General features: G+C 34.6%; 1 protein-coding gene across 1 annotated transcript in view; it reads right to left on the reverse strand.

Moving 5' to 3' along the window:
• Window positions 1-1,304: 1,304 nt before the first annotated feature.
• Window positions 1,305-22,283, reverse strand: part of LOC145296910 (sulfotransferase 1C4-like) — an 84,146-nt gene continuing 63,167 nt past the window's right edge. Inside the window, exons 3-6 of the mRNA XM_080143076.1 lie at window positions 19,310-19,439; window positions 11,857-11,951; window positions 7,925-8,099; window positions 1,305-1,871 (exon numbers count right to left, since the gene is read on the reverse strand). Of these exons, the coding sequence (XP_079999202.1) occupies window positions 1,759-1,871; window positions 7,925-8,099; window positions 11,857-11,951; window positions 19,310-19,439 (513 nt within the window). The 3' untranslated portion in view covers window positions 1,305-1,758. The remainder of the gene's footprint in view (window positions 1,872-7,924; window positions 8,100-11,856; window positions 11,952-19,309; window positions 19,440-22,283) is intronic.

Genomic DNA, 22,283 nt, shown 5'->3' on the forward strand with positions numbered 1-22,283 from the left:
GGGGCGCGGTTCATCAGGAATTTGTTTATGTTGGACTTGAAGACATCCAAGTTGTAGCCAGGAGGGAAGCAGGCAGACGGAACAGAGTTCCACAGGCGTGCAGTTCTAAAAAAGAAGCTTTGTGCATGGAATCTACGTTTTGATTTAGGTATAGATAAAGAGTGGGGAAACTGATAACGTCACTTCGAGTATTTATCTCAGAGAAATGATATGTAGTTTAGCATCTCTCCTTTTCATATCCATGGAGTCATTTATTTAAGGGCGATTGGCGCCATTTCTTCTCTCCTCTGGGAGACTATTTTACTTAACCAATTAGGTTAAATGATGTTATATTGTCTCCTCATATCAGCTAATAATGTTGATATCGTAATGATCTATTCGGCAGAAACATTGCCTTCTTTTAACTGGAGTCATAACTAAATGGATCCGTTAGCAAGAACACTCAACTCTACCCAGTCAACTAACAGACTCAACAGAGATGCAAAATTTCGTAATGATTTTGCAATCAAGAACACGACCGATTTTCGTCTCACCAGGTAATTTTGCATTTCTTTACATGACAATTTCTTCTCTGCCAAGTTCTAAGCTATGTGAAATTAAATTTTTCACATTTTCTTACGATTACAAGCGTAATACTAACTAGATTTTAACTCGAAATGGTTCCTCATTTACTAATATTCAACAAAAACAATAAGATAAAGCAATATTTATCACGTGTACACAATTTTTATCGCATTATGTTCAGGCTACTAAACTGCAATTTTACCAGGGGTGACAGAAAGACTTCAACTCTTAAAGGAAAATCCGACTGTGAGATACAAAATTGACTCTGTTGCTCAAACGGTTAGCACACCTTAATTAAAAGATAAGGTCCATGCGTTCGAGCCTCACCTGCACATAAATTTGATCTTTTCCTAAACATTCACATTTCAAATTATAATTATATATATGATAAATAATATAAAGCAGATTGTTTATTTTTATAATTTAGTTTTTTTTTTCTATAATTTGTGTAATTTACAGAAATTAGGACCCCAGGCGATGCTGGGTAGCCCTGATAGTATCCAAAGTAAACTCATTAAGTTCAATTTTAAACCTTATCCTCGAGTGGCATCTGGGACTTGATAAGTGGTGACTCCTATGTAAAAAAGAAAGAAAAAAATTGTCTCAGATCTTTTTAGATCGACTTGAAACTGACTGTGAGATACAGAATTGATTCTATAGCTCAAACGGTTAGCACACCATATTTAAAAGATGAGGTCATGAGTTCGAATCTCACCCACAAATAAATATTTTTAAGTTGATTTTGTCTTGAACATACACATCTCAAATCATAATATCAAGTGGACTGTTTATTTTTATTTTTTATTTTTTGTTTTTTTTCTGTAATCGATGTAATTTACAAAAATTAGGACCCCGACGACGTCGAGTAGCCCTGCTAGTATCCAATGTAAACTTATTAAGATAAAGCAATTGTTTAAGATATTATCTTTCTAAATCGATTAGATGAATTGGTAATTAAAGAAGAACAAGTGGTGATCCAAGAAAACTATAGGAAAAAGCAATCTGAAATAACAAGGAATATCTGTGAGAGGAACTAAAGACAGTTTCAGTTGTGGCCAATTTTGGTCGCATAAAAATAATTCATTTTTCTTTCATCTAAACTAACAATTAATGAAACTTAAAATGGGATTTCAAGTTTGGATAAAAAGTTCTACACCTGCTGATCTTTAAAAAAAAAAAAAATAATTGAAAGAATCAAAGTTGATATGTGAAAGGAATGTTGAGATGTCCGAGTTTTTCTTGAAACACTTGATCAAAGATTTCGTTTTGAAAAATAGTAAAATGATTCTTCCAATCACCAACGGTTCCTGTAAAAAGAAAAGCACAAAAAAGAATTAGTGAGATGAGGATTGATAACTTATGTTCTTTCTGTTTTTTGGTCCCCCGACAAAAAGAAGGGTGGGCCTGTAAATTCACCCTTGTCCGTTCATCTGTCCGCACTTTTCTAAATAACTACGCCTTAGAATTTTTGGAAATTTTACACAAACATTAAACATGATATGAGTAAAAAGGTAACAGAATGGATTTTCCAGGAATACGAAGGGCGTTCAATAAGTAATGCCCCTGACCCACTTCCAGTTGTCTGATCTAGCTGAAATTTTGCATGTGCAACGATTTATATCTCTACGGGTTATGTGGCAAATTACAGCTCTGAACTAATTGTGGTTTCTGTTTTACAGGTGTTTGAACTGAGTCAGGTGTGAAATGGAGCCTGTTGAATGTCGAGCAGTGATTCAGTTTTTGTATTTGAAAGGACGCCCACCACAGGAGACTTTCGATGAAATGAAAGAAACTTGTGGTAATAATGACCCATCATATGACCTTGTAAAACGCTGGCATTGTGAATTCAAACATGGCCGGAATTCTGTGGAAACAGCTTCCAGACCTGGTCGCCCCCCCCCCTTCTGCCATTGATGAGGTATCTGTCCATCAAGTTGAGGCTGCCGTTTTGGTAGATTGGCGCATTACTATTCGCCAAATAGCCCAAGATGTCAAGATTAGTACAGGGTCTGTGGAAACTATCATTCATGATCATTTGCATATGCATAAGGTGTCTGCCAGATGGATTCCCAGGTTGCTCACACTATTCCAGAAGCAAGAACGCATTGAGTGCTCGAGGATGAATTTGGAGATGTGCCAAGAAAATGAGTCAAAGTTTTTCAAAAAACTGATCCAGAGACCAAAGCCCAGTCAATGCAGTGGAAGCACTTTGACTCACCACCTTCAAAGAAGGCAAGGGTGCAACCCTCCGCTGTCAAGGTCATGCTCACAGTCTTCTGGGATCAGGACGGAGTAGTGATGACAGATTTCCTGAGGGAAAGGGGAGGGGGAGCAAATGCAGAACTTAGTCATTTTTTATGCCTCGTTCACTGTGCTCTCATGGGGGATCATGCATGCGTCACAATTTTCTTTAAAATGACGCCTTTTTCAGGTTTTTGACTATGCTGAATACGAAAATCTTATGAAAATTTTGCTGAGGCAAGTAGTTATCGAGATATAAAGATTTGTTTTACGCACTATAATTCTCTGGTGGCCACCTTTTTACGTGTGATAAACTTCGCTGCGAAGTAGACTTGTTTATCGCACGTGCACGCACATAATAAGATGTCCGCCAGAGAATTATAGTGCATAATACAGATCTTTTTGTCTTCGTAACTACTTGTCTCTGCAAAATTTAAATCAGATTTTCGTATTCAGCATAGTCGAAAACCTATAAAAGTCGTCATTTTAAAGAAAATTGTGGAGGTGGACCTAATGTAAAAATTTACCTTATATTATTTGGACTATCATTATCATATTGGATGTTATTCTTTACAACTGTCTGGTCGATGTAACCTCTGAGCTCAATGTTGAACACGAGAAATATGATCTAGAATTTAATAGAAAAATATAATATAGAATTTAATACAATATGGGAACTATTAATCATTAATAGATTAGAATTCTATATCTTCCTATATAAAAGGAACTTTGTGTGTGCGTGTGTGTGTGTATGTGCATTCGTTACCTTGGAAACGGCTGGGCCGATTTTCTTGAAATTTCACACGAAAGTACTTGATGTATCTGGGAGTGTTCTTAAATAGTTTTTTTTAATCTGAAATGCATCAGATAACTATCAAAAACTGATAATTGAAAAAATCCAATTAAAGAAAGAAGTCAGATTGCGGCCAAACTTAACAATTTTATACAACCTAACATCACAAATGCATTTGAGAAGTTTTATCACCGCACAAGCAGAAAGGTCCAGCCTATAAAATCAACTGCAGATTCTTTTATAAGACAGAGGCGCATTCGAAATGAATGTTTCATTTTAGAGCACAACGGAATGACTTTTGTACGTTTAACTAATTCAAGTGATTATGTAAAAATAATTTCATAAAATGAACAGGTGATTCTTTGATAAGACAGGGGCGCCTTCAAAAATGTTTTTGTTTAGAGCACAATTGGACCATGATACTTGACTTTTTCATTTTCAACTATAAAAGAAGCCATTATTTACAGATAATGTTATAAAATCAACAATAGATTCTCTACAGTGCAATGTACACAACAATTTATTGTGGACTAAGTCACTGTGGAGAATTATATGAAGCTTGTATATATATATATATATATATATATATATATATATATATATATATATATATATATATATATATATAATGTAGCCAGACTTTGTGGACACCCTGTATGTATATATAATAAAATAATTATGTTATCAAAGAGTACAAAGCAAAACTTATCCAGAAAAGAGAAGTTCAACACTATCAAGGGGATTTTAAATTTACAAACTGAATGATTCTATAAACTTAAAGGGAGTATAAATATTAATACTAATATTTATAAGAAAATCCTTATCTGATATGAAAGCTCAATATTCGGGATAGAGCATTGATATAAGGGATTCAATTCAAACTCTGTAAATTAAAATTTACAACAATTTATTATTCATTAAAAAAGACAAGTTGAAAAATTTTATTTTCTTTATTTCATGAAGTTTCAAAGAATGGCACTTAGCCTCAGAGGAAAGTAGTTAGCAAAATAATATTCACAAAAATAATATTCGTAACGGTCTTATAATCAGAGAGAAAAAGGTAAACTCGTATGCTTTCATCAGCCGAGAAATTTAAAATGAATTATGCTAAAAACTAAAAGCAAGAAATGATAATGATAATATGATTAAGGAAAGGCCAGACATTCTATTTTTAGAACAAATTTAATCTAGTTGTTAAACATAAGATGTCAAAGTGACATAGAATTGGAGCAGGGAGAGAGAGAAGGGGAACTTTGATTATCTAGTCTGATAGATCAAAATGAGTGTGTAAAAAAGGAATAGACATTATATGTTGCAAATTTTCTATGTCCATGTAAACCACAATATACATATATATACAGACACATACATGCATACATAAGTATATAAACATGTACACATCTACCTATGCATGTACAAATGAATGCAAACAAGCAAACAAATCCGCAAATAAGCCTAGGCACACATACACACATCTACACATATTGAATTAGAAATAAAATTATGAAAATAAAGTCAAGAATCTCACTATATTATCGAGATTAGTATAATAAATATGTGAAGGAAATGAAGCATTTTGTGTTTACTTAAATTATATTTCAAATGGAGGATCGTTTAGCAGTTAAATTGAAAGCAGACAGAATAAATAGTCTATTTTACTGTGCTTCCCTTGGCGAATGCTAATTAACATCTTGCTTTAGACAGCCAGAATAAACTTAAACTCACAAAAGCGAAAAAAAAAACAAACACGTTCTATAAAATGAAAAATATTTTTATTTCACGTCTGGAACCAGGGAAAACGTTGGATTAAATATGAAATAAAGATGGCGGTGGGTCTCACTATGACAGAAGAAAAGAAATGTGCGCATTAAAGAGAGAAACGAGAAGGCAAATGCAAAGAGTCAAAATGTCGAAAGGTTGGCAGCACGAGAAATCCTCTAATGACTGTTTCAGAAAGATTGTGTTAATAAAGGAACTTGTAAATTTGGCAAGATGTAAATGATAAAAATAGACTGGGGTAGAAAGAGAAGAGAAAGGCGACTACAACAAGTTGAAAAGCTGAAAGGTACGAAAAATCCTCCGATAACCGTTCCAGGTAGATAAATAATAAAAAAAGATTTGTAAACTTCATTAGACGTAAATGAGAGAAATAATCATAATTTAATCAGGTTGGTAAAGGTTTAAAATCATGTGGGGTTGTAAAACATTTTTAGGGGATGTTCATGTTTAGCTGTGAAATAAGAAGGAGATATAAATGATGAACAGGCCCAAACTATATGGTTCCCTGACTTGAATTTTAAGAGAAAAATAAAAATTAACCTCAAAACACTCTGGAGCTCAATCCCCAGAATTTTCTCAGGGTCAAATATTACGTTTCCAGATGTATAACTATGTGGTCTTGCCTTTGGGTAATTTTCAGCAAAATGTAAAGGTCGGAAAAGATTCTATGCCTCAGAAAGTGCAACTTTTTGGCCATTTTGATCCCCTTTTGACCCCCTGGGGACGCAACCAGAATTTTCTCAGGGTCAAATATTACGTTTCCAGATGTATATCCAGGTGATCTTACTTTTGGGTAATTTTCAGCAAAATCTAATGAACAGAAAAGATTTTTTGTCCCGAAAAGTACTATTCTTTTGGCTATTTTGACCCCCTGGGGACGTAACCAGAATTTTTATAAAAAATCATCCGAGATTGTTACATTTCTTCCCCCCTTAGGTAGTTCATGCAAAATTAAAAAAAAATGTAATGAGTTGTTATTGAGAATTTTGGGAATGAATGGACAAAGGGATGAACGGACAAAGGGATGAACAGAAAAACAGACGAACGGATGAACGAACGAGGGTGAGTTCTAAGGGCCAAATCCGACTAAATTGGTGGACCAATTATGATAATTCAAGCTAATTAGCATATTATGGGGAATTTTATTAAGATTTTAAAGGAAAATTTGATAGAACTGAAAGGCATAAATCTAAATGCGGGTGGCTATTGTAGTAGGTGAATCGATAACAAGGCAGATCTAGAGAAGTGTCACTATTTTTTTGAATTCACAGAGTACAAAATTGACTTTGAAATCTAGTGGAGGTGGGGATGACCTCTTTTCTTCTCTATGATCCCTTCACAATATAAGAGACATTTCTAGTCTTTATCGACTGAGCTCCAATTTCTGGTTCCTCTTTGTAAGACAGTTGCAGTACAAACTCGTCTTCCTACCACATGTAACATAGCCATTACACATGAATTGTGTTCATTACACTTCAACCTCTCTCAAACCCCCACACCGTTTGATACCATCGCAAGGGAACAAATAAACAAAAGTAAATAAATCCGATTCTTTTTTTTCTGTTTTAGCAAAAGGCATTTATTACCGTTATTTCCCAAACAATGCCTGATTCTTGTTTTTCGTACTGTTCATTTTGTCTGTCATGAGATTAACAAAACCCTGCTGTTTCAACACCAGCTTAAAAGTCTCTTGGGACCACATGTCCATCTCACCTGGTATACTTGCTGCTCTCCTTGACCACATGTCGGCCATAGTGAGCCACTTCTCATCCTCGGCATTAGACATTCATCTTTTCTGGCACACAGCTTCTCTCCTTGACCACACATCGACCACAGTCAGTCATTTCTCGGCCTCAACTTCACACGTCCATCCTTCTCTGTTTGAACTTTGCTTTTCCCCGACCATGTGTTGTCCTTTTTTCCCTTTTCTTGTGATTTAAAAAAAAAATGTTTTTTTTACATAGGTATCACCACTTATCAAGGCCCAGAGGCCACTGGAGAATAAGGGTTAAAAAGTGTACAGTAGTCAATTGGACAATATAGTAATCGCTAGTAATATAAATTAGGTAAATTTGTTAACTTAAGTGGAATGTACACACTTGCTAATTTGCATATGTGCTCAAACGCTGCTGCTGCTACTAATATCTTTGCTAGCCATCTATTCTTCAGCTGCTGCTGATATTTTCACATACGCTCATAGGCGTTCGGTTGTACACAGCTACAAAGAACTTTCTGTTCTTTCTCCATACATCTAGTTTCATACAGAATGTCTATGAACAGTTTCTTTTCAAGAACTTACCATAAATCGAACACATTACCACAGAATTGCTTCCTTGCAGCCTACAATATGATCGTTGTCAAATCCAATGTCATAAGCCATCTTTATTTTGTTTATTCTATTCATCATTTTTAGTCCAATCATAATATTCTTCATCATTGAACTGGCATCCATCAATCTCATTAACCCTCACATTCAAGTGGCTTTTAACCTAGATAATAGATAAAACTTTTTGTTACTGAATTATTGAAGACCTTGTCCATACAAACCTTTCCTCAGCAAAGGTGAAATATTCTTGTTGATAGAATACACGTCTTCGTGATTGGTCATTGGGTTTTTCTTCATGCTCTCGAAAGAGCAGTGTTGCACTATAGCTTCCACCTGTGATTCAGTCAGGGATTTATCCAAAAATGAGGCCATCTTTCGAACAGATTGTCCCAAATCCTTAATAGAAAAAAAAAAAAGATTGATAAAATAGAATTGAAAGAAAGAACGTATGAGTTTAAAACAAACAGACAAGCAAACAAGCAAAGAACAAACAAACAAACGAGCAAACAAACAAAAATTATTCTCTAAAAACTTTACAGAAACCTTCACGTACAATAGTTTGATGTTTATTTAGATTAACATTTATTCAAGAAAACAAAACAAAAAAGCCTTTATGGTGTACATATTTGTTATGGTATGAAGATGTTATATTCCAAAAATCACATAAATTGATCAAGTAGTTTTTGCTTTATTCATAAAAAATGAAATTTTACAACAATTTTTAGCAATTAACTATTTTTAGCATTGATGAGTAGTTGCTTCTGGAGAGGTTGTTAACGGGGAGGTAACCAGTGATGAATTTTGAATCCAATCAAATGTGGTGATTGATTTCTTTTGCTTCGATTTGATTTTATTAAAAATTGATTTTATTTTTTTATCACAGTTTCACCCCAAACAAGGCACATTGCCACTTTGATGTAGGGGACTACTATCAGGGGCTACTATCAGGGGCATAAGCTACAGGGGCACTATGTGGGGAGTTGGGCTGCAAGATGTCGGTTCATGTTACACTTGAACTTCTGCATGCCAGTACAATTGGGGAACCAGGAACCAGGAACCAGGAACCAGGAAGGGAATTCCAAAGTCTAGCGGTTCTGGGGAAGAAACTACTGGAGTAAAAGGCTCTCTTACATCTAGGGATCTCTATTGTGAAGAGGTGGGATTTAGCTGCTTGTCGAGGGTATTTACGTCGAAGGAGTACAAGTGCTTGCAGTTCGTCAGAGCATTCACCATTAAAGTACTTGTAGAACAGGCAGAGGATGCTACATTTCGTTGATGGGACAAAGGCTGAAGCTTAGTTGACAGTTCAGGACTTATCAGGCTGGCGACTCTCTTGAACCTTGTCTGGGAGTGAGAGACTAGTAGCAGATGCACCAGCCCAAATATGACAACAATACTCCATACATGGCCGAATGGTGGCCTTATAGAGGTACAAGATACTTTCGGGCATTAGTAACTTTCTAGCACAGTAGAGAGAACCTACCTTCTTTGCAACGGTCCTAGCAATGCTCTCAATGTAACTGTGCCAACTCATGTTTACTGTGAACGTTAGGCCGAGGAGTTTAAAAGATGTACTTTCAGATAAAGAGTCTTTGGCCATTGCTATTGGTGGTAGAGAAGGTTTCTTGTAATTATTTTCTCACAAAAACCTACTTAATCAAATTACGTAATTTTTGGAATATGCTATCTTCGTTCCTTGGCAGGTAAGTACATCATAAAGATCTTTCTGCATTTACTTGAAATTTTCATGATAAGTGCAAGTCTAAAAAGCACTGAAAATATTGTAGCAGCCAACACTCGCTACAATCACAGGCAGGAGCTACTTCTCATGACTCAAGATTTGAAATCCATTTTCTCCCTGGCTTGTCCAATAACAAGCCAGCTCTCTATCATGTGACAGAGTATATAAAAGGCGAAATCTGAAACTCTCAACCCTCTTTGATCCTGACCCTGCCTGGGAGCAGACTTTGCCTGGGCCTTCGACTCTAGGCAGAACGTGAGTACAAAAAGCTAGCCATGGCTCTCTTCAAACTCACCTTTATTTCCACGTGCGGTACCCACACAAACTTTATTTATCATGCTAAAGAACTGTTCTCTTTAATACAACTCACACTCACCCACAACAACACGCAAACACACTGAAGATTTTGCCCTTTCTTTCTCCTTTAATTGGCTTCCTTTGTCCTGTTGACTACTAGCTATAAACACATGTAAACGGAACTGTTCTCCTCTCAACAAGCCGGCAATATATTAATTCTATCTTTACACAAGAACACTTCAACCTACTAATCCATTTCTCTCTTCCACTAACGTTACTAACGAGAATGACAAATAAAGTTGTTTATTAATATAGAATGAAACTCCATTTCGTTGTTTTATATTCTATAAATAAAACTGAAAAAAAAAGTTCACTAACATTTTAGACTCTCATAAGAAAATCTACAGTTAAAAGAAAAAAAAAAAATCAACATAATCTTTCGTGTATTACCAAGAAAAAGTATTGGCAAAAAATGTAATTCAAAAATTATTTGAAAACGGGTCAATTTTTAACTTTTTTTATTTAACAAATTTTTAATGATTTAAAATTTTACATTATTTTGAATACTGTACGAGCCCTTTCTAGTTTCGCACAAAAACACGCGTTCACATCTCAAGCCATTTTTGTTGTCATACACATACGCACAAACATACGCACGCACATACACATGCGTAAATATATTCATGTTTGCGTACATACACTCACATTCACGTGCATACACACACACACGCTAATGTACACATATGTATGCACACATATGCGCACACGTATGCACACATGGGCAACATCACTTCCCCTTTAAAGGAAATCCACACATGCGCAAAAGACCACCGGAAACAACTATAAAAGCAAGAGACCTGAGCTGTTTCCCTCTTTTCGACTCAGCTCCTGAGCTGAGCGGTCGACGGACCATTTGCTCTCTTTCGGAGCGCGCACACCCGCGCGCCTCACGTCACCTGCTACTAACAGCGAGAGACGCACGCCAAACTGGATTGACTTTCTCTCTCTCTCTCTCTCTCTCTCTCTCTCTCTCTCTCTTTCTACAACAATAGACTTTCCTTCTCACCAGTTAACAGCGAGAGACGCACACCAAACTAAACACGTGCTGTACCCTTTTCATTTAATTTGTTTCTTCACGAAATAAATCCTAGTTCGTTTAATTCAATAAACGCATTGTTCGTTTCTTCCTCAAAACATCCCATTTTCCTATTTCCTAACGACTGGGAGATATGTATAATATATCCACCAGTCCACTACAATGTACACAAAATCTCTGTAGTCGAATTAAATTGCTACCCTTGAATTTTTGCAAAATTTAAAACATGGCGCCTCGCATTTCTCCCATTCAATTCGTCATATAACTTGATTTTCTTAAATAAAAGAAACTACTTGATTAAATTATATGATTTTTGGAATATGCCATCTTCGTTCTGTAACAGATATATACATCATAAAGACCTTTCTGCATTTTCTTGAATTCAAATTTTTATTATCAGTGCAAGTTTAAATAAACACCGATTGTTTTCTAGGGATACGATTACCTCCCTTGGGAGGAAGATGTTAAATTAAAAAAAAAAATCAGTTATAAAAAAGCCCATTTTTATTTCATTATAACATTTATTTACATTCAAACTATTATTTTATGGAAATCGCTCCTGACAAGGCATGAAGCCACTTGAGGTACGGAGCTAAAAAAATAACATATGATAAGTGTTAGATAGATTGATTCCAACTCAGAAAACAACAATTCTTTCTCTTTTGTTAGAAACATAATGGAATATGAGGACTAAAGAATAAAATAGGGGAAGCGTTACGAGGTTACTGGAAGTAAACCGAAAGTCTACTTTCTATTTGCATCACTATTATACTAAATGCACTTTTGACAGGAATTCAATGACGCATCTCTGCTTCTGACGTATATCCATGACAGAACGGTCCGTAAAAAATCCAATCATTTGAAGCCCCTAGCGCTGCTCTGCGACTTTTACTTTCGGATGGAGATAGCGCTTGAAAATATGGAGACAGACAAACAGACAGACGTATAGCGTTTTATATATTAGATTTGTACGATGAAAATAAACACCCGTTTTCTTTTTCTTTTTTTTTTTTTTTTACCTTTTTCATGTCTTCGTAATAGAATAGTTTCACATTGGAATCATCCCGACATTTCCACCAACTTTCCGTGAAATCGAACCATGATCCATGGCCAGCTGAAACATGAAACAGAAGTAAAAAAGTTCTTGTAGTATGTCAGTAATCTGTAAGAAGTGTGTGTGTGTGTGTGTGTGTGTGTGTGTGTGTGTTTCTCTGTGAGAATATACGAGGGTCGTTCCAAAAGTAAAGATTTCTATTTTTTAACCCAAAAAGTTGAAGAGCTACGAAGACAAGAATGGTACCGTTAAATATTTCATTTTAATTGAAAACGTTGTAGAGCTAAGAAGACGGGACAGGTACTATTTAAACGAGCGACCTGTTGTGCTGAAGAATTTAATTTTCCACATTAGTCACTATTATTTTAAATGAACTTTTGACAGAAATTCAATGACGCATCTCCGCTTCTGACGCATGTCTATGACAGAGGTTGCTTTCTTAGAGCCTTATACCGTCAATATCTGCAACAAAGAGATGAAACTTTCAGCTCATAAATGCAGAAGTTCAGTCATCATAACAATGCAATTTGCGAATCGCTAAGCCACCCGGACGGAATAAAAATAGGAGACATTACCTTTGAACGCCGTGTAGCATTAAAAAAAAAAAGAAAAGAAATGAACACAATTCGATTTATAGCGAAACTGGACTAATATTCAATACAAATACAAAAACATTTGTATATGTATGTAAAATTACGCATGTTTGAAATACTGAAAAAAACTAAATTATTAATTTAAAGAACGAACAAAGAAAAGATAGTCAAACAGACAAATTAAAAACAAACGATGAATATTAAAAAAAAAAAAAATGAAAATTAATAAGCTTAGATAAAAACGAATGATAAATAAGTTTGAATAAAAAAACAATCATTAATGACAAATTACAAAAAAATAAAATAAAACGGGTATGTTTTACTGTCCATAGTCCTAAAAAGCAGTAAAAAAAATAAAAAATATAAAAAATAAATGTTACCAAAGGCAAGATAAGTTACTTTTCTACCCAAATAGGTAAGTTTTTAGTGTTTTACTAAAATGTAAAATGTTTAATCGGCTCGAAATACAAGCATTTTCAAAGGGTACGCGAACACAAGAAAAAGTGGACACAGTGTATTTGTTACGCGGCCATTTTTTCTTGTGATCGCATACCCTTTGAAAACGCTTGTTTTTCGAGCTGAATAAACATTTTACATTAAGTAAAAACACTAAAAACCTACCCAGTTAGGTAGAAGAGTAACTTATTTTGTCTTTGATAACATTTATTTATTATATATTTGATTTTTTGTCGACTTTTTCGAAGGACTGTGGACCGTAAAACATACTCAATTAAACAAATTAAATTCAAACAATTAATTTTAAATTCAAACAATTAATTTTAAATTCAAACAAACAATAAAGTTACTAGTGCAGAAATATTTTTTTCATAAATTAATATTAGATAAAAAAATGTTGGATGATTTAGTTAAAATATTTACAATTTTCATTTTCTCCCACATGAAGACATATACGTATTTTTATGCAAATATGTTTTTTTTTGTATAATACAACGAGACATAATTTGAATGAGGATAAACATTACTTACACAAAAACTTTCTATCAGAAATAATAAACCAACATCTAACGAAATTGAATTAATTTACAAAAAACAAAACAAAAAAACAAAAACAAACAAACAAAAAAAACAACTAAACAAAAATAAAATAAAAAACAAAGCAAAAAAAAATAACAAATGAACAAATTAAAATATCGTGATCAATGCCAAAATTTTGCTAAGTATATTGATCCCCTATATCGAAGACTAGGGGGTAGTTCTAAAATATATAAAAAGTGCTCAATTTTTTTTAAATTTATTATTAAGAAGTAAGAATGAAAAATATTTCACGTAAAATTATTTGTTCTGCAGCTTAAAAATAAATCAAATTAAATTAAAATATACAATTAGAAAAACCCAAAATTTGTAGCAGACAAAAATTGCAACGAGCACAGTAGCAGGAGCGAAATCTCGCGGCTGGAGATTTTGAATCTACACGTGAGCGAATGTATAACACATAAAACCGGCAACAGACTCTCCCGCTTTCTCCCTGGCTTTTGCTGGCAGAAGACATCGCCCGAGCCCTTTGGGCCCCGGGCTACCATGAGTACAAGAAGCCCACATGACTATTTTTATCATCTCCTCCCATTCCTGAAACCATATTTGTTGAGTTGATGAAATTTACCACTACATCTGTTGAATTCAGCTTTAACGATGTTATTTATAGGCAAATAGATGGGGTAGCAATGGGCTCAGTCCTGGGCCCAAAAAATGGCGAACATTTTTGTGGATTTCCATGAGAAACATTTATTATCTGGACCCATAAAACCGTTAGTCTACTTTAGATATGCAGACGACACATTTTTGCTTATATAATAATGATATGGAGGCAAATCATTTTTCTCCTTATTAAACAGCATACACCCGTTAAAGTATACGTATGAAGGCGAGTATAACTTGTCTTTAGATTTCCTTGATGTATTGGTAACAAAAATTCCCTCAAATTACCTTACATCAATATATCATGAACCCACTTTACAGGATTGTATACATGCTGGGATTCGTTTTGCCCTACCAAACGAAAGATTAATTTAATTTGGACCCTAATGTATCGATCCCTTATGATTTGTTCTCAAACAAAATTGGATGGAGAATTGAAAATCATTACTGACACATTATCCAATAATTTGTACCCCCTCGATGTAATTAGGTCAGTCATCAAAAGGAAAATAAATGATTTTTCCCAAATAAAAATCAGTACGTTGACTAAATGTCCGATTTATATTCGTTTACCGTGATTAAGATCAGTAAGTGAGAAGTTTGCCAACAAAATCAGCTCAACAGTGAAAAGATGCTATTTCGCTCCAAATGTACGTGTTGTGTTCTTTACGAAACCGTTAAGGTGTCCTGTCGCAAAGACGTTCTACCTTCTCCCCTAATATTAATGAAATTTCTAAATTTAAATGTAGTTGCAGTGCTGACTACGCGGGTCGGACGTAATTAAGACTTGATAGTAAAGTCCAACAGCATGTACCAAGCAAAATCAGGAATGGAACTTACCTACCAATAGACACACCCGGGTCTTCTATAGCTGAACGTCTGCTTAACACCCCGGCATGTGCCACGAACTTTAGCACTGGTTCATTCACTCTTCTTAGCCATGCTTATTCGACCTATCATTTGAAAATTTTGGAGTTTATACATGTTCATTTGAAGAGGCCTTCTCTCTGAAAGCAGAGGGAATGTCTCTTAGGTTTGAACCTGATCAGTCTCTAAGTGATATCATACGTATCATTATTTTAGACATATAGTGTATCCATTTTTTTCTAATACACTATATTGCTATCTTTTTTTAACGTATTCCATTTCACTCGATTTTATTAATAAAAAAAGGAAATCTCTATCCAGCTTATGAAAAGTGAGATCGAAACCGGTTAGCTGACCTCTCCCCATTCATTTTTTTTTTTTATTTCAATCAATAAAATGGTGTTCGAAAGTTACATAAGATAGTGGCTATTATTCTAAATCTATTTAATTTGTATGCGGTATCTGTTGTTGAAAACCTACGATACTGATCCAGGGGGAATTTCTGCAGTTATTTATTACTAGCCTAGGTGCCTGGTGTTGCCCGGGTATTTGGAGGTGTGTGTTGAGCAAAAAAAAAAAAAAAAAAAAATGGTAGTAGATAGGCACACTCGAACCCCGTACTGCGAAAGACGAAAAGAACGTGAAAAAAATAAATAAATAAAATAATAAAAAAAAGTGACGTCTTTGCCGTTGCATCCATCGCCAAACCGGAAGTGGCAAAGGTTTCAATTAACGCTAGTCAATCGAAAAAAGAGGATGGCTTTCGAAAATACCGGCGAAAAAAGCGACCTCTCCTTGTAGAAAAGTGCCCAATGGAGGGTGAAGGAATTAATGTTTTTCGCCAATTTTTCGATATTTGTCGTCCAAAGGGGCGAGCTTCAAAATGATACCCATCTCGTGAAAATCCGTCGCATCTGTCGAAAGTTTTAGGCATACATACATACATACATACATACATACATACATACATACATTAAAACAGACAGGTGAGATTTATATTGTAGATGGAGATAAGCGACAAAAATTATCCAGTTTTATTGTACGTATTCAACTGTAAAATAATTTTTTTATGTTTCGGAGAAGAAAATACAGTCACTTCTAACCGCGTTTTATAATATTCCTGGCAGTTTGAAACCTTGCAACCGCAAGCCATCTTTGCAATTAAAACAGAAAATGGCTACACCTCGTAATAGTCGCTTATTCTTTTAATACCTTATTCTGTGACGTCAGCAAGATTTAGTGAACCGGCTTTCTGTTTATGACGGCCACGACTGCGTTTATGTCCTCTTTTCAGTTTTTAAATCTATTTTGTTAACGTTTCCCGAAGAGGTGAAGACAAGGCTAAATATAGATTTGGCTATGGGTAATCCCGAGTAATGAAATCTGATTTCATTGAATTTATGTTTGCAATTCAACATCGATTTGCACCCGACTTTATTGTGTCATCGACTCTTTGGTGTAATCGAACGTCTTCAGGAATAGCATCCCACGTGCGATCTTAAAATGGTTCACAAGAAGGCCGTATCAATAACATTCGTATATTCGATCCGTCTGAATTCAGTTCTAAAATTGTTTCGCTATAAAGCAGGCCTGCTAAACATGCTGAGTGTGAACGACATGTGATTCTGTGATAAAATAATTCTATATTTTTTTCGTTTAACAGCTAAAATTGATCAAAGTCACTAAATTGCGAGTTTATTGCGAGGAAAAAACCTATGTAGGCATTAAAATATTGGTACTCATGCACGTATTGATCCGTGCTGAAATAATAACGTTATTATTTAAAAAGCCATTCTAAACATGGGGAGGGTGTTTTGTATCTATTCTGTACTTTAACCTTACAATTGAATAAAAAAACATATCATAAAACTTTAATTAAACTTGGAAATACGATATAAAAAATAAAAAAAATAGCGCGGATCAGTAAGTGCATTAGCACCAAAATTTATTTTTTGGTGGAGGGGGGGGGCTTGTTGAAAGGGAGGCGACGGATCGATTTTTTTTAAATATGTCGTTTTAAGCAAAAACAATATTACTTAATTGTCATGTCGAAAATAGTAATATATCCAAAAGTTACGAAAATACATCGAGTACAAAGCTATTTATATTTATAGTTAAAAGTAATTTTTGCGGAAAATTGGGTAAAATTGCATTTTTCGTAGATAAGTTAAAGTAGACAGTGAAGTGTGCAGAAACAGAGGACATAACTCAGAAAACATATTTTAGATTACGTCATAATGGCATCAAACATGTGTAGCCTATAGCGATAGACTTTTATTTTTTACTAAAGCACAATAGCAGTTGCTCCACGTATTGTTCAATATGAGAATTTCTCTCACAAGGTTTTTGCCCTTTGCAGATGGAAGAAAACCAAACAGAAATTACAACAGGCTCACCTTTAAAACTTCAACGTGAATTTTATTAAAGTAAAAAAGGTCCATGTTGCAAAAGATGCGTCATCTTCAGCTATTTGCCACTATGGGCTGGTAACGTCCCCGAAGGGATAATAAAGGCTGGATAAAAAGTTCCGCTGACGAAAAAATGCGCAGGTTGAATGTTGAAGTATCTTCCAAGATGGATACTGGTAGACGGGTAGCCTGATGGTGTCCTCTTTGATTCAGTCCAATGGCGGACAAGGCAGGTCAAACAGTAGACCTTAATTTCGTCCTTGACAAACATTAATTTGTAAAGAAGAAAGTCAATAGATTTACAAAGCACAAAAGGTGCAGATATATAAAATTCGCCCTACATAAGGGCGTTGGTGTTTGCAAATGATAATATTTCGCCCCACATTTGGGCATTAAAACGTCTAAAGCAACAAAGTACTTTCGCTGCTTTGAGCTCCGAGTGAGAATTTGAGTTCAACCAACGCCATGTCTTTTTGAATTCTGGTGATCTGAAAGGATAATTTTGGCGCCAAGAACATTCTTTGCAGTTAGTTATGACATGCGATTTGATTGGTTCAAACAAATTCAAACCGTCCAATAAAGAGCTTGCTTATTTCTACAGAATTTCTTACATCAATGGCATATTTTAAAAAAATCGACCTGTTGCCTCTCTTTATATAAGCAGCTTTTTTATTTTTTTTATTTTTTAATATTATCATATGAGGAATCTTTTCAAGATAAAATCGATTGAGAAATACACATTTTAGACACGTAAACATTAGGTAAAGAATAAGTTATCCAAAATGGCTGTCTCATTTTGTTTCTAATAATTACCGAATTGCGTCTTTCTTACTGGTCCACATCAATTACAATTTCATTGATCGTCCTTCATTATAAAGATTCAGCCGATGTAACCTCCGATCTTCTTCAGGTGAAACTTTAAAATTTAAAAACTTTGAAATCTTTATGTCGAAACGCGGTAGGGTTCCAACTTTGAAAAAATGCAAAGAAGCTTGGTTACAGCAACAGAAAGGTTATAAATAAAAACAAAAAAGAAAAATAACCATCAAGGTGAAAACACTAGTCCGAATAATACTAATTATCAATCTTTATCTAAAAAAAAATTCGAAAATAGTAGTTTGACTATTTTGAGTGTATAGTCATTCTGGTAAAAAAATAAATAAAAATGACCCAAAATGGTTGGCAAAAGAAATAAATATCGCAGAGAAAAGAAAACTATCCAATTGCGAACATTAAATCTAATTGTCTGAAGCAAAAAAAAAAAAAAAACCCAAAAAACCAAAAAAACAACAAAAAACAAAACAAAAAAAAATTTGATATTAGAATCTTAAGTATGATTATCCTTAGTCGTTTTGTGGTATTATGGTGAATGAGAACTTTCGCTAGGATTAGTGTAGACCAATCAAAGATACAGTGATGAGGGTGACCATCCCCAATTTTTTGATTGGCCTTGTGCCTAATTTTTTGTTTTGTAAATTTTTGGCAAAATAAAAAAAAATATATATATAAATCAATCCAGTCAGAGAAGCTTTGAATTGTAAAGAATCCCAGATAAGGAATAGTAATATTAATCCAGCCAGGATTAGTAGTTGAGACGAAAAGTTATGACTGAAAAATTAAAAAAAAAAAAAATGTTCAGTATATTTTATATTGTGATTCTGGCATCTGATTGGCTAGTTATTATCACTCCTGGTTATAAGCATAATCGTGTTAAGACGAAAAGTTATGACAGAAAGATTCCCAAAGGTTCAGCACATTTTATACAGTAATTCTGGCATCTGGTTGGCTCATTCTTATCACTTCTGGCTGTAAATATAACCGCTCCAATATTTGTGATTATAACCAGTATATTATGCCAAAAAACATTGCAACAAAATATATCGTGACTACTTACTGTGACCTTCTAAAAACATTTCAACGTATTCTTTCCATGTTCCCTTGTAGGTGCCCATCGATGAACTGGAACGATAGAAATGGTAATAGGAAACGCATACGTCTTTCGGGTTTCGGAATAGCACGAGGATCTAAAAAAAAAACAAAAAAAAAAACATGAAAAACGCATAAAGAAGAGAAAACAAAAGGTGATTCCAAGTTATATAAAATGGAAAAATTTTAATTTAGAGACCATTTAGAGACCGATTTGTATTTGTAACAGTTTTTACATATCAACCTTCGGGACTCACACGTTTTATGCAGACAGTCACAAGGAAATAAAGACAAAGAAAGAATTCGACTCACTTTTTTTCAGGTGAAACAACAGACATTTATTCACAGGTACTTCTAGGATAACGCCTTGTCTCTTGTTCAAAAGTTTTCTTGTACATATATGTGCTTAACAAAACTCTGCCGTGCTGAACACGTGGTTCTCCTGCCTTTGTCCAGCCATGTTTAGGACACATCTTTTCTTGTTGCTCTCGGGCCATGTGCGTAACATGTCCATTTTTGTCCTTTTTGGATTACGTTTTTCTTTTTTTATAACCCCTTTCTTTCCTTGTTCCTTGCTGTGACGTCACCTTGCACAGTTATTTGCAAGCGTTGACTGTCGTACAGCTGCTGCTACTGCTGCTGCCATAGGAGCATCCCTGCTGACTGAACAACTTGCATCTCCTTGCAGATGTGAGCTGAGAATTTGCTAGGCGAGTAGACAACATAAAGGCTACCAGTGATGAATGCAATCTTTCTCATGAACGTTAACCTCTGAGCAACTACCGAAGCCAAGAAGCTTCATCAGCCATGCCCAGCCTCTAACTTATTTTCATGGCAAGTGCTCGGCTGAGCTCTAATCTATGCCCCCCGTCAGACTTTCACAAGAAATACCCGTCTAGCAGAAAACACTATAACTAATTTCCCCCACTCTTTATCTGTGCCTAAACATACACGTAGATTCCATGAACAAAGTTTCTTTCTTATAACTGCGCGCCTGTGGAATTACCTTCCGCTTTCCAGCTGACTACAATATAGTTGTCTTCAAGTCTAACGTAAACAAGTTTTTGATGGTCCGTTCCATATCAGTTAACAAATTTACCGAATTTCCATTACTAACGATTACTATATTGTTCAATTGTCTACTGTACACTCTTTAACCCTTATCCTCGAGTGACCTCTTGGCCTTGATAAGTGGTGATGCCTATGTAAAAAAAAACAAAAAAAAAAAACAAAAAAAAAAACTACATCTCAGAAAGATAATCCATTTCACGTTTCACAAAACACACGGGAGGTGCCTGCTAGTTTTATTATAATTCAAATTCTTTCTTTCGTCTATACCTAAAATAAAAACATCGAATTAAAAAAATATCTTATGGAGACTGATCAGCTCTAAATGGGGAGCCACAACACACACGAAGATGTACTACATCGGCCCTATTCTATTCCTCTGTAGAGTACACGTGTCCTGTTTAGAAGAGGTCAACTCAAAAAGTAGATCCAGTAATAAACAGCGTCTACGAGGTGCCTTAAATAAGTTGCTAGACTTTTTTTTATAAACATTTAAAATTGTCGTAAACTCGGAAATTCAGTATGTTATTACTATGCATCTTATTAGATAACTGACCAATTTTTATGATTTCAGGTTCAAACGAACAACTACAGTATGGAATTGGGGTTTCCTAAAAAAAAAAAAAATAGAGCTTAAAATATTACCTTAAACAATAATTATAGCTTTGGTGTGACGTCATAGATTCATTATTTATATATTCCAACTTTTTCAACTTTCCACGACTTCAAACATAAGCGGTAATATAAAAACATTATCAATAGAGTTGGAAATTATTTTAATTGCCTCCCTATCCCCTCCAACTATTTTCCTTTAATTACACTTTACTATTTAATATATACTAGAATTCGGACGTGTAAGGCCTTTTATTCTAGTAAAAGAAAAGAAAAAATCCAACCTGCATCGACTTAACATTTTAATGGTTGGTTATAACTTTATGTTTACGCAGGTACGTAACTATGCAAACTCTGATTGGACAGCTTAGAGGATTACCTTCCTAAGAAGACTTTATTTTCAAATGTTGAGAAATTGAAATATTTTTTCAATTTTAATTTCTGTTATAAAGATGAAAGATTTAGATGCGTCCAAACATTTTTATAAGAGGTTCTGTTGGTCATGCTTTAGTTTCAAATAGGATTTTCGTTTTCCTGTAAGTTTTAAATAGAGTTGGTCTATCATCCGTATGTTATAAATGGAATTTAGTATTCTAAGCACACAGTTGGTTTGTCACATGTTTTAAATAACATTTTTGTAGATCTGTCACCAAGTTTTAAATAGCATTTTCGTTGGTATGCTGCACTTGTGCCAGTTGGCACAGTTTAATATTCAAATTTAAAATCGTTAAATACAATTTAGGCGCGCAGTGCAATTGATTGTTTCGGCGCGTTAAAAAAATGAAAAATGACACCCACGCAAATTCCGGCGTGACCTTTATATACCAAAGGTGCGGACCTAGTTGAAAGCACCCCATGTGATGTCTTCCATCCAATGGAATTCCTCCTAGGACACATTTTAAAACTGATTTTCTAGAGCTCGTTTGGAGCCGATCAAATCGAATATAAACATGCACAAACACAAAATCTATCTCTTTAGTCTCTTAGCCTTTCGAGCATTCTTTCGTCTCTTTAAACTCTTCCGACTCATTCAACGCTTTCTCATTAGGACTTACCACGCGTGCAAACATCAATTATTTCATTTCCACTGCTCCGCGCATTAATACTCTCTTTTAACAGACGAACATTAATATTGTCTCTGTTACAAATTTGAACATTCAAAGAACACAAAAAAAGAGACTCTCCATCTTTCATATGAACCCAAAAAAAGGAACTCTGAAATATTGAGAACTATGTTTTGCTTGTTATTATTTGTTATTTCT

This window comes from Euprymna scolopes, chromosome 17 (assembly GCF_053919585.1).
Source record: "Euprymna scolopes isolate OS-2025 chromosome 17, ASM5391958v1, whole genome shotgun sequence".
In the NCBI taxonomy this organism is placed as follows: domain Eukaryota; kingdom Metazoa; phylum Mollusca; class Cephalopoda; order Sepiida; family Sepiolidae; genus Euprymna; species Euprymna scolopes.